Raw genomic sequence first — 12,981 nt, 5'->3', positions numbered from 1 at the left:
TTATTATTTCTTTATCTCTCTTATCTTCTTATTATAATTGTTCACTTGTCTTTTAACAAAGAGTGTAGCTATTCCATTTACATTGATGATCTTTCTAGTATCGTCTTATTTATATCATCAAGATATTTTCAATGATAATAATAATATTATAATCAAAACCCCGATGTTATCAGGATTTTTTCTTTTGTTTTATTTTTTTGTTATCTTTCTTCTTTGAAATTTGTGCCCACCTTTTTTAATAATCTCTTTAGAATTAGATATTCTCAACCTCGACTTTTTACAACCTCATTATTTTTAACTGTAACATGTACAAAATTGTGTTATTTCATTAAAAAAAAATTAAACCGAGTTATTTTGTCAATTTAAAAAAAACAGTGCTGATTATTATTATTTTTTAAAAAAATCAATAGGTGGAGCAAGGAACTGTCCAGAAGGCAGAGTTTGTCAAAGCAATTTAGATTTTTGTCCATTCAGAAGCCACTTATTCCTCAATGTTTCTGCTAATTTCCACCGTTAATTCCCCCTATAAGAGCATCATTCATTTCTATGTAGAATTTTAAGCGCAGTTACCGAAGTAAGCAAGTGGGAGCAGAATGTTAGTTAAAAAAATAAAAACCACGAAACTAAGAACGAACGTTGCAAACTAAGCAAAAATGTTGTCCCACGAAACTATAAAAATCTACGAACTCATCAAATTAGCATGAGCACCAGCGGAGCTCTGAGGCTTCCTTGAAACTTCACAACAGACTTTAGGTTAGGTTTCGGCCCCAATAGGAAGAGGAAACATCTCAGGCTATTTCTAACCTAGAAAGTCAACCTACATATTTTACTCGTCTAGGTTAAAAAAATTTTGTCCCTAAAACCGTCCACTTTGAGTGGAGGACGAGTAGCATCAACGTCGTCTTCAGGGAAGATCATGGATCAGAAAAAAGTAAGGCCGAGCTTATCAAGAAGTAGCAAGAATGACAACCTAATCAAACTCTCAATCATTTGAATTTGTTATGATTCTTCTCATCAATAGAGCAGTTCCTTGACTTTTTTTTCCTCTATAGTCGCCGGCATGCCAATGTCCAGCTCAAATGAACTGTCGGTGAAAGTGTTGATAAACCTTCTACTGTAGTAACACACCTGGACTATGCCATTTTAAAAGGCTACGAAAAGAGAGAAAAAAATTAGAATCCTAATATTTGGGCACCTACCTTGGACGTTGAAGATGACCTGGGAGCAGAGCTTGCTACAAATACACAACAACGGTGAGATGCATGCGTGCATGTTACACACGTGAGAGGACAGATCTTTCACTCTTCCAATTCAATTCCTAAAGTTTGCCCCTCTTGATGCTATATCTGAAATAATATAGCTCTTGTTGGTCATTTTATGGAAATGTCAAGAAGTTTACTCTGTTTTAAATCCAATCCCGCGTAAAAGGGTTATCCTGCTTGCTGCTGTCAAATAACAACTGCCGGACTTCTGTAAACGAGAATTGTTTCAAGGTTAAAAGGGAATCTATTGTGTGCTGGCATTTCTTACAAGTTGACAAGCCTGCCGGTCTATTGTTCTGTGCCATCCTAACCATCTACTATAATACAAGTATGGCGAAGAAAACACTTGGCAACTCACTAATATTAAGTGTCAAAAACATTTCCGATGGACAATGGACGGTCCAGTTTCATCGTAATCTCCCTTGGTAACATGCTGATTCTGAGGGAACACAACTTTGGCAAGTATGGCACCACCCACCCATGCAGAGTACTCCGTCAACTTATCGGGCATATATTCTGGAGGCTGTAAGGAACACAAATACGAATTTTGAAATGTTCTGCATGAGAGAATATACCAAAAGAATAGAAAGCGCAAATGAACAGCAAAACCATTTCCACTACTTCCAGGAGGAGAGAACTGTCAACTGTTACTCATAAACTGGTGTGTGAAACTATGTGGGAATTTAAGAAACTGTTGACGTATTCTATGATGACAAACTTATAAAGCAAATGTCTTGAAACTATACATAAGAGAGGATATAGGTTACCATTTAATGAACTTTTAATTTGTTATTTGATCTTGTTTCATTTATTCTTTCACTAGAAATACTGGTAAATATTAACATGGAGGATATTGACCTAAAGGTAACAAAAGCAATAAATATCTCTAAACATTGTAGAAAGAGTGATTTCAATTATGATATGTGATATTTTCAGTCAAAATAACCCTTCTATGAAACCTATAATATTCAAATAATTGTACTTCTAAGAAAAATTGATATACTGACAACTACCTAAAATATGTATTGCTTATGAAAACTTCACAAAGGAAATATGCAATGGGACAATGTGCAGCTTCTTCAAATAAAAAGGAAAGCATTATATGGCAATCTATGGACAGAATACGTGAGTCAGAAAAATCCAAAGCATCTGAGGATTGTTATGCACCAGCAAGCAGGAAAGAAGCAAAGTGCTCCCATCACTCCACATGCTCATTGCTCATGCCAACCTTGCCAACAATCAGCATCCTCACATAACAGGGTGTGGCGCTCATAACGATAATTACAGTAAAGCATGCACACAATAAATGTGAAACCCAAAAGTTAAGGAAACAATCAATAAATAAAAGTCTGTCTAATCATTTACCTTTACAAGTGAAGGACTAATAGCTGATGAGCACAGGCTTGCTTCTTTCTGAAACCTATCTTCAAAACCTGCAGCAGGCATCAGTGTAACAATCTATAAGCCATCCCAAGCAACAAATTCTTTCTGATCAAGAAGGAAGTGAAGCAACAAAAAGAAGTCATGCTTAAACAACTTCATACAGATTTCAATTAATAAATAAATAAATAAAACTCACCAGGCATAGAAGTTATGCCACCACAAAGTACAGTATTTTCCAGCAGCTGGCGGTGGTTCTCTGAAGAAACAATTGAAATACTACGTGCAAGCTGCTCAACTATTCCATGAGCCTCTATTCCCAGTATAGATGGTTGAAATAAAGCCTCACCGACAGTATATTTTTCTCTTCCAATTCTAATCACCTGACAAACATTCAGAGCTGCATTGAATTACCAAATTTCATATCAAGAGTCAATCAGGAAAATTCTAATACTAGATTAACACAAACAATCCTGACCTATAAATTTATTTATTTTTTGGTACAAAAGAAGAATCTCCCCTAGCACTCACTTGTCAGCCACAGTCCAAGCTCCTTTTCACCCAAAATAAGTCCCAGGAATTTTATATAATCAAGATAACGACTTGACACATAATTGATGCATAAAGACTATAAATTCAATCTTAGCACCAGAAAGCAATGTTTTGCAGCCTGCTCCTGGCTGTACCAGCCACATCGATCAAGTGGCCAACGTGCCAATTTCCCATCAAAACAGATGTCAAAGAACCATTTGATTCAAACTAACTATAGGTCAACTAGTGGTTAGAGAAGAAAATGCTACATCAACCTGGCCATTTGGATGATGTTTGAATTACAAAAATTTTAGACAAGAAGAGAAATAATAGCTTGAACGTGGACCAAGAGGGTGAGAATAAGCCACAGAACCAATGGGTCATTAGATTACATGTTAGCGTAACTGTTCCACATATTACCTATACTTCAAAGAGAAGTTTATCACGTAAAAGTAGCTTGCTGTCATTATTAGATCATTTATTTACTTCACAATTCTGACATCATAGCTTGAACTCAGGTTCACCCTGGTTGAACCTGATTGGGTTCCAGGCTAGTTTTTAAAACAACACCAAAACAAACCTGTCCATCAGGAAGGGTATGCTCCTCCTCATCACTTGACCTTTGGGTCTTCTCATAAGCAAGCTCATCTTCAGCACAACATGAGTACTTTACTTTTAACATCTCGACATCAGAGGCATTAAGATTCACCAGAGGATTAGATTTACCCAGTTCTTGGGCAAGTAACTTTGTCAAATCAACACCACCAATTTCATATCTTCTCGAAGCAATGTGCTGAACAGCACCTTCAAGTACTGGTGCAATATCTGGCAATATTGTTAAAAAACAAACAGAGATCACACCTCAGCCAAAAAACTAACCCAATCAAAGGCACTCGCTTCCCACCCAGTTATTTCTTTTTTAAGCTAATGTTCAACTGCTAATTTGAAATTGAAAATAAAAAACGAAAATAAGTGATTATCAAGTGCAAACCACCAAGCAAATTAAGCTTCACGAATCTCCGGTTCTCATCATCAAAAGTGCTGCTCCGCAGTTACATGAAGAGGGACTAATTAAGAAATAGAACATTCTTCACGCATAAGAATAAAAATAAAACTTATGCACATCGACAGCGTGCAATGATTGAAAGTGAAGATATCCAATGACAAATACTTTAGCTTAAAAAGATAGGTTTTACATACCAATCTTTCCATGACCAATATCAACAGTGCACCCAGAGATACGCCCAACTGCATAAAGAGACAACACCGCCTGCTCCGATGCATAAAATCCCGAAACATTAAACGTCTCAAACATCAATTGCACCAGTTGTTCTCTCACAGCCTGTAATGTAAAAATTCAATTAGGTTTTCTAACACCATCCTCACTAAACTCAAGCTGCTAACAAACAATGATATACGGCCGGCCAAGAATAACAAATTAAGGCGTTAAATAACCTTGGGAGTGCAAAGCGGTTCAGTAAACAAGATTTGGCCTTCATTTCCCTCTTCCCAGTCAAGTCCACCGTATAAAACATACTGCAATAAATCTTCCATTGCATCCCAATTCCTTATGTGACCTCGAACCACTGGATCGACAGTTACATCCTCAAATACTGATTCGTTATTATCACCTGATGTTCCATCTTCCACCACTCGTATCATTTGGCTCGGAATTATCTACTCGGACATTAAAATAATTTTAAATCACAAATTAAAGAAAAAAAACCTAATGGAAATGGAAACCCTAATAGAAATGAGAATTGCAAAATTATAGTTAAAAAGAAGTGAAAGTAAAAAATTAGAGTAGAAATTGTAGTTGGTTAGGGAAGCTTGGGTGGGGGGATGGTGATGGTTACCATGGGGGGAGCTTGATCTGGAACTGCACTGCCGGCTTTAAGGAGCTGACTTCCAGCGTCTATCACCGCCGCCTCCATTACGAAGCGCCTCTCGAGCTATGACTGTTACTGGAGGTGAGAGCTTACTGTGTAGCTTCTTCTCTCTCTTTATTAGCGGGTAGTCCAATTTGAAAACTGTGCTTGCTAGTACCCGAGTCGTGTTTGGTAAAGTGTGTTCGGTAACGTTGTGTTTTTAAAAAATATTTTTTATTATTAATATTAATATATCTAAAAATAATAATTTAAAAAACACTGTAAGCCTTTGTTTTCTTATTTATTTGTTTGTGCTTGGATAAATTACAAAATCTTCCCAGGATTGGAGTTCTGTCAATTTCCCCCTTATAAACTACAATATTTGCTAAATACCCCTGAGATTTCAATTTAGCTTTCATTTTAGACCTCTGTTTAATTGTTTATCTCAGTATTTAATGATTTTGAAAGATAACTGAACAAGTTTGGGTATTACAAGAGTTAAGGGATCATATTAAAATTGCTTACTAATTAGTAATTACATTACGACGGTAGCACAGAATAAGAGAGTGATTGAAAAAAAAATTAAAGTGGAAATTGAAGATTTAATTCTAATAAAGATTCTTGCGATTTTATTCGAAATTTGTATTTCCATAAACAGTAATTAGATACCAAATTTTCAATTTCTAACAAAGTTAATCCCTTCAATAAATCTCATTGCCAGGAAATGTTAAATTTGACAAATGGTAAAATTTGATCAATGACCAAAAAAAGCATATATATTTTTGTTAAGGTTATAAATTATGAATGATATTTATTTTAAAATTCAATAAGCTAATAAATAAGATTTTTGGAGTGTTTGGATAATAGATAATATGTTCATATTAATATTTTTTAAAAAAAATTTATTAAATTAATGGTTGATAGTTGATGACTCAACACTTGCATAATATTTTTTTTTTGTAGGATTTAATTCACCGATAATAAAATCAATAAATTTTAATAATAAACTTTGATAAATAAGAAAGAATATTTATTCTTATTTGTGTATGATAAATGTTACGAAAATAAAAAGTATGAATACTTATATAATATAAAAAATATAAACCATTCGCTTGGATGGTTTAGAGGGTAAATATAACCCCTAAATCTTATCATGTTACTTGAATGGATGAATTGGAGTGTTATTTTCTTCTTATGACATTAATAAAAGATAAATATCACTTACATAATATTAATGACGGATAAATATTTCTTACATGATATTAATTTTAATAGAAATATGGTAAATCCTTAGAAGTCTTTTATATATTTAGAGATAGAGGAAGATGATTCTTCTTGAATTTTAATATTTCATATTAAAAGCCATAAAAATAAATAAATAAACCTCATGACCCAATATAGAGCTTATAATAATTATTAGTTTCATATGAATTTGCACTTAAAATGATCCCAAGCGTAAAGGTAATGAGTTTGGTTGCTCATTAGACCTACACGTACTTGGATCTAGTAATTCATCAAACTCATATATACTTGAATTTAGTACATAGCTGAAGATAAAAATATTAAATTTAAAAACAAGCCAAATTCATGTCATTTAGAAGAATACCAAGGGCAGGTATGTTGAACTATTGCCCTTTGACACTTTTACACGTAAGCTTAAACAAAAATAACATATTATAAAATATACAGATCCATCAGCTTCCAACAAATTAAATCTTAATTCCTCATCAATGCGCATACCTTGGTTATAACTATTAAAACAGCACGTATATTGCACAAAAAGATCCATTTTGGAATTCCTAGAGAAGCCATGTAGGGCGGTCGAAGAAGATAATAGTTGCCAGAGTACTGGTTAGAGTACGGATTTATATACAGCTTAGCATCTACTTATGAACAGCAGCTCATTCTCATATCAGACTTACAGCTGGCATTTCCTGGCTGCTGCTTGTATGACAGTCGTATAGTTTATCAGCTTCGATATTTGAAGGCGTCTCATTAAGACTGTAATAATCCATATCCACTGAAATGTGGGTATCAGTTCCAGAACCTTCTGCTCCAAAATCCTCAACTGAAATTAAGCTGCACTGTTCGCCATTTTTAGACCCATCATTATTGTCTTCCATAACTGATGGAATTTCAACTTCCAGATCAGGCATGCCAGCCAAAAGGGCTTCAAGGGGAGACTTGATACCTGAGTTTTGTTGGGAAACAAATTTCACTTCCAGGATTGGAGATTCAAAATCTACTACAGAAGAAGCCCGTGACAGTTCAACAATGTTCTGCAGAATGTCTTGTTTAGATTCTTCTTCTGTGCCTTTGGAAGCGACTAATTCATTTGAAACAGCTATTTCCTGGGTAGTAACAGAGCCATCATCAGTCTGATCTTTAGAAAACTGTTTCAGACTCTCGGTTTTCTGAAGATCAGGAGTTTTGCTTATTTTATTGTCAATTTCCCCATCCTTTATGTCGTTTTCCAGGTGATATGAATCCGTGCCCACCACATCATGCGTGGCTGGTGCAACTGCATGGCCAACACAGATGTCCTGTGAATCACTTTCTCCCCCCTCACTACGATGGCATTGCTCATCAACCCCGTTAACCATTTTTGAAGAGTTGTTATCACTAAGAGATCTCATCACATTCTCATCGCCCTCTAAAGAAGTAATATTTGATACAGATGAAAGTGAATTTCCCAAGTGCTCTGTCCCATCAGATTCACAAAAACAAGTGGGAGGGTCCATATTTCGTTCAGATTCAACTATTCGTGGAGTCACATTCTCAATGATGTTTTCTTCTTCGCTTGTAAAATCAGGAGTCTTAACTACAAGAGTTTGAGAATATTTCTGGGACTGGATTGAAGTTGAAGATAAGAATCCAGCAAGTGCATATGCTAAAGCATCATCAATTGACATAGTATGCTTTTGTTTATCCTTTGGAGATTCCTTCACTGATTCCACCGCATGATCTTCTTCCTCACCATCATAATTTGAGAACTCAGGAGCAGTAACTACCAGACCAGGTTGTAACATTGTGTCATTTACAGAAACAGGGGTGGCATCAGGGAGAACAGATGTCAGAGGAGAAGGTGAGTGGCTCCTATTTTCTTCACATGCCACATAACTGATATCACTACTACTGTTATACGAGTTGGTCTCTGGTTCACTGCATGAAAAATCAGGAGCAGATATTCTTGTGCAAGAAACCAATGCAGAGCTCTCAGTTTTCTTTGTGAGCACATCAAGTTGCTGCTCGACTCGCTGGAGCCTCAAATCAATGCTGTTAATGGGCTTCAGCATACTTTCCTCAAACCTCAAAAAGAGATCCTCTATTCTGTTAACTCGAGAAACAAGCTGGTCCAGGACACCTTCAAAATGATTGTGTGAAATATTAGGCTTGCTCTCTGTATTTGAAACTTGTTGGGAGATCTCATGCTGGACAGGTTTGGAAGTAGGCCCAGCTGCTTCTTGCAACCTCACTTCCTCCTGAATTTTCTTCTCAACATCAACAGGAGCAGCTGCTTTTGACCCATTGTCCTGAGAATTCTGTCTTTCCCTTGTATCAATATTGCATTTATCTTCTCCTCCACCAATACCCTTTGTTTTAGACAACTGAAAAAAGGCAGGTACGAGCATGGCCATAAGTGAATTTCCAGCAGAGTTCTCCTTTGGACCCACTTGATTATCCGAATTACTTGCATCAGCAGGATCACCAAATACATAAACTTCATCAACACAAACATAACCTTTATTCTGAAGCGAAAGCAGCCTGAGTGTAAGGGAAGTGGAAGGGTTTGCATCAGTGATCTCTGCTGTAGCTTCATAAAAATCCTGAAAGTTCTATCCAGGCATTGAAAATTAATTAAGATAAAGCAGTAAAGAGCCAAATGTGCTTCAGTGCTTTCATGCTTTAATCTGACTATATTTAAACACCCTCTTAATTCCTAAGTTATTTTCTGAAAATACATTATAACCTTAGAAATTCAACTTCATCTGAAAGATCCTTCTAACAAACCCTCCCTCAGAATTAGAGTTGTCAGTGCAGGAAGTGATATTGTGCAGTGAGGCAAAACCAAACAGCGAGGGAAACCAAAAAACAAAAGAGAAGAGAAGAGAAGAAAAACACAAACATGCAACGAAAGGAAAGGCAAGTCCTTTCTTGACCCATTACAAGGAGTATCACAAGCCTCAATTCAAGAATTCCAGAGATAGCATCCACATCTAGTTCTGGAAAAGCAAGATAGATCGACACCCTACTAATGATATATTCCCTGAAAAGACCTAGTCATTGAAAACACATAACATCCATGCTTTTGAATTCAATCACATCCAATTTCTTGTTTTCAGTTTCTTGCTAACTCATTATACACTAAAAGATAATTGGGGGGGGGGGCCTTTAAACCAAGCCATTAGAAAGAAGCAAACCGACAAATATCAATAAGTCTATAAAAGAGCAAGTCTCAATACCTGCGAGTTTCTTTCTGGCTTTATATCAGAATTTGATGATGAACTGTTTCTGTTGATGAGCAGGGGACTATCAAGAGCTTTCACTTCAATCCAGTCATCTTCATTGGGGGATAGGCTACTACCATTTCTGAGTTTCTCTTCAGCTGATTCTTGAATAGAACTTGCATGTGCCAAAACAGCTTCTTCAACATTGGTAGCATGCAGCACATCTTCGTCTCTAGCAGCTATGCCACAACGAACAGTACACAGATACTCAGTGCTGCTCTGCTGCTCAGGGGCACAGTATATTTCATAAACTCGAGCAGTACTTCGAACATAAACCTGCCTCACTTCATGTTTTTGTGCAAAATTTACTGCATTACAAGAAATTATTGATCATTTACAGAGAGAGGGTAAAAATGAATATAAAATATCTTGTTCAGCTTCCAGATGATGTAAATAAGAAAATTACAAAAAATAACATTCTGTGTGACAGAAGGGATGATAATGATGACGCCCCATTTCTGCATAAAGAATTTACAATTTTTGGAACTCTTCTTTGATTTTTAACAACAGTTATTAAATGGGCATGATCATTATTCATCCATCTAGACAATTTTAGTCCGCCATAACACTTAGATATCTTGTAAAACATGAAAAAAAACTTACAATTTATAAGCATTTGAGAATTCAAAAATCAACCAAACCATTGTGGATGGAGAAAAAATGTCACACGACAATAAAAATGCCCATTAACTAATAGACCAAAGGGATGAAAGGTTCAAATCTTTTTAATGCCATCAACTAAACTATTCCATGAGAGCAACAAAACAAAATCCAAGAATATAACCTAAATTTTCCAACATGCTCAAACAGCCACCGATTTGCAAAGGGTAGACTTCACAAATACCAAAAGAAGTTTTAAGACGCCTTCACAAAGATGCGCATTATAGGACCCATGACCTTGCAAGTTTTAGAATAAAGCAATATTAATTTCCATCTTTGCATAAAACTCGTTTTCATTTTGAGAAATTTCAGATTGAAATACAAATATTTACTCTTAAACTTTAAATTCGTACACAAATTACATTAACCACAATAATAACACAAAATTCATCCGTAATAAATCCAGTAATTCCTCTTTGGTTTGTCAGAAACTTTGAAACCTTATATTACAAGAAAATCATATTTCGCTATTCAATATCCATTTCTACTAGAACTTCAATAAACTACTCAAAGAGTAAAACACAAGTAATTAACATGCACTTTTACTCATTGATTTTTTCTAGATTTTGTAAACCTAAATAGCATATTAAAAAACTTCCACTTTTCTTTTTAAATCATCCTTTTCTTTGCCCTTCGCTATCTGTGTCCAAATAGCAACCACACTAAAGAAAGATCTTCGAAAGGCAAATGGATTCAGCAAAAAATCTAGCAGATAAATAATTTAACACCTAGCCGCTCTACAACAAAACTAAACTCGAATTCCTTTGAATTTCATTCGGTTTCTCAGTAACCAAACAGAAGTCACAGACGCAAACTAAACTCATTTTCCATTATTAAATTTTATTTCTCAATGAAAATAACCAGATTAACAATCCGCTAAAAAAAAAATCAATAATAAAAAAAGAGTAGAGACTTACTAGTGATCTCGCAGGGAGCGGAATCGGGTGCAGGAGCGTAGAGGATAAGAGGAGATTTCGATTTAGAATCGACGGTGGAGGATTGACCCTGATCATTATTATCGTCGTGGGTGATAAGGGAAAGAGAGGACTCGAACGCGAGTGAATCGACGAGAGAGCCACCGGCGATGGTCCAGTTAGTAGCGGCGGTCCATGAAGTGTCGTGGTTCTGTGACGATTCCATTGTTGCTTGGTTAGGTAGTGAGGCTTTTTTGGGGTTTTGGTTTTTTCTGTTTTGCTGGGTGTGGTTTTTCAGAGGAGAAAATTTGGATAGCGTGTGAGAGAAGCGTAAATAAAAGTTAGATCTTGAATTTTACTCGCGTGCTGTGAAAGCTGTTTGGCTGTTTAACAATTTTTTACTATATATTTGGGAAGAAGAATTCTTCAATCATAAGCTTTGCTAGATTACTATTAATAAAAATAAATAAAGAAAGACTGAAAATCTTGGTAAAAGCTCATTACGATGTATCAACAATTTTTTTTAAAAAAAAATAATTTATGACAATTTTAAAAATTATTGGGACACCAATTTACAAGTTGAATATATCGTGAAAGCTATTTATAAGTAAATTATCCGAGAACTCATTTGGGGCCTAAGGGCTTCGCAAGGCTATTTATAAAAAAATAACTTATTTCAAGCTGATTCTCAAGCAATAATAGCTTTCTCATTACAAAAACGCAGATCACGGATGTAGTAATGCAGCCCAAAATGTTGAGTGTATTAAAGTTTTTTAATTCAAAATATATTAAAATAATTTTTTTATATCAAACATAAAATCATTCAAAAATAATTAAAAAAACATTAATTTTTATATTTTTAAAATATTTTTTTAAAAAAAAAACTACACAAAAATAAACTCAGCAAGTAAAGGTGAACAAAAAAACTGAAAAACCGACTAAATCAGAAAAAAAAAAAACTGAAAAAACCAAACCGTAAAAAAAAACTGATTAAACCGATTAGAATTTTAAAAAAATTGACCGGTTCGGTTTGGTTTCAGTTTTATAAGCCTGAAATTGAAAAAACCAAACCGAACCAAACCCAAACCGAAAAAAACCGAGCCAAACCGGAAAAAACCGAGTCAAATTGATTTGAACCGATTTTTCCCCAAAATAACCAAACTGAATCGAAACTGGTCAGTTTGAACCGGTTTTAGTTATTTTTTTTTATAAAAACCGAACCGAATCGAAAATAATTACCCCTGCTAGCAAGTACTAGTCTTGGGCAGTAAATGCAAGTCTTTATTGAACTTATTTTATAGAGCACATTAATGATCAAATTATGCTTCTTTAGTGAGTGTAATCTAGGCTAACCAAGTTTTAAAGTGTTAAGATCCATTTTACAATTTATAGTCTCGTACCCAACAATTTTTAAGAGGTGGTTTTTTTTTAGCAGTAATAAAAGTTGATTTTGTATTTTTTAGTTGTAAATATATTAAAATAATATATATAATTTATTTTAGAAATCAATATATTAAAATGATTAAAAAATATAAAAAGATTCAAAATTAATAAAACAGTGGTACAACAGCTGTGACATACATGGCCTCGTAGCACCCACGAGCCTTTTTGAGACAGTGAACTCCACAGTCTCCACCATTATATTACAATTGTGACGCGGTTGGTTGGATGCTTGAAACGGGTGATCAGGCGGCGCAAGTCTCATATTCGATTCCCCAACAATACATACACATTTCGAACCGGGCCCGCTCCCTTCGATCCCAGATCTATCTGGCACGTGTGAATAGGAGAGAGCTTGCACGTACTCGGCAGATTAGCTGGGTCAACCAACCCCCCGATCTCTTCATTATCAAAATAA

General features: G+C 35.2%; 2 protein-coding genes across 3 annotated transcripts; both read right to left on the bottom strand.

Annotated features, from left to right (window-relative positions):
- Positions 1-958: 958 nt before the first annotated feature.
- Positions 959-5,240, bottom strand: LOC7480075 (actin-related protein 7). Its single transcript, XM_052450222.1, has 8 exons — positions 5,030-5,240; positions 4,629-4,850; positions 4,374-4,515; positions 3,754-3,998; positions 2,842-3,025; positions 2,628-2,695; positions 1,621-1,785; positions 959-1,470 (listed from the first exon to the last, which is right to left on the bottom strand). Exons 1-7 carry the CDS (start codon positions 5,105-5,107, stop codon positions 1,633-1,635), a joined length of 1,092 nt encoding a protein of 363 aa, XP_052306182.1. The 5' UTR covers positions 5,108-5,240; the 3' UTR covers positions 959-1,470; positions 1,621-1,632.
- A 1,363-nt stretch (positions 5,241-6,603) lies between these two features.
- Positions 6,604-11,495, bottom strand: LOC7480074 (uncharacterized). 2 transcript variants are annotated; one of them, XM_024585581.2, is made up of 3 exons: positions 11,127-11,495; positions 9,505-9,857; positions 6,604-8,868 (listed from the first exon to the last, which is right to left on the bottom strand). In XM_024585581.2, the coding sequence occupies exons 1-3, from the start codon at positions 11,347-11,349 to the stop codon at positions 6,949-6,951; spliced, it is 2,496 nt and encodes an 831-aa protein (XP_024441349.1). In that variant the 5' UTR covers positions 11,350-11,495; the 3' UTR covers positions 6,604-6,948. The 2 variants fall into 2 exon arrangements, with proteins under 2 accessions (XP_024441349.1, XP_024441344.1); XM_024585576.2 differs by having other exon boundaries at positions 6,604-8,877; positions 11,127-11,494.
- Between the last annotated feature and the right edge of the window lie 1,486 nt (positions 11,496-12,981).

The sequence above is a fragment of the Populus trichocarpa genome, chromosome 1 (genome assembly GCF_000002775.5).
Source record: "Populus trichocarpa isolate Nisqually-1 chromosome 1, P.trichocarpa_v4.1, whole genome shotgun sequence".
NCBI classification, from domain to species: Eukaryota; Viridiplantae; Streptophyta; class Magnoliopsida; order Malpighiales; family Salicaceae; genus Populus; species Populus trichocarpa.
The sequence above is the reverse complement of the archived record's forward strand: the minus strand, read 5'-3'. Positions and strand labels throughout refer to the sequence as shown.

Bases quoted from the DNA above. Each gene is read 5' to 3' on its own strand.
- LOC7480075 (XM_052450222.1), bottom strand. From the start codon at position 5,107: ATGGAGGCGGCGGTGATAGACGCTGGAAGTCAGCTCCTTAAAGCCGGC. The intron at 2,696-2,841 runs GTGAGTTTTATT...TGCCTGCTGCAG, and splicing joins TGGCATAACTTCTATGCCTG to GTTTTGAAGATAGGTTTCAG. The intron at 1,786-2,627 runs GTAAATGATTAG...TGTTCCTTACAG, and splicing joins TTAGTCCTTCACTTGTAAAG to CCTCCAGAATATATGCCCGA.
- LOC7480074 (XM_024585576.2), bottom strand. From the start codon at position 11,349: ATGGAATCGTCACAGAACCACGACACTTCATGGACCGCCGCTACTAAC. The intron at 9,858-11,126 runs GTAAGTCTCTAC...CTTGTAATGCAG, and splicing joins CGCTCCCTGCGAGATCACTA to TAAATTTTGCACAAAAACAT. The intron at 8,878-9,504 runs GTATTGAGACTT...ATGCCTGGATAG, and splicing joins AGCCAGAAAGAAACTCGCAG to AACTTTCAGGATTTTTATGA.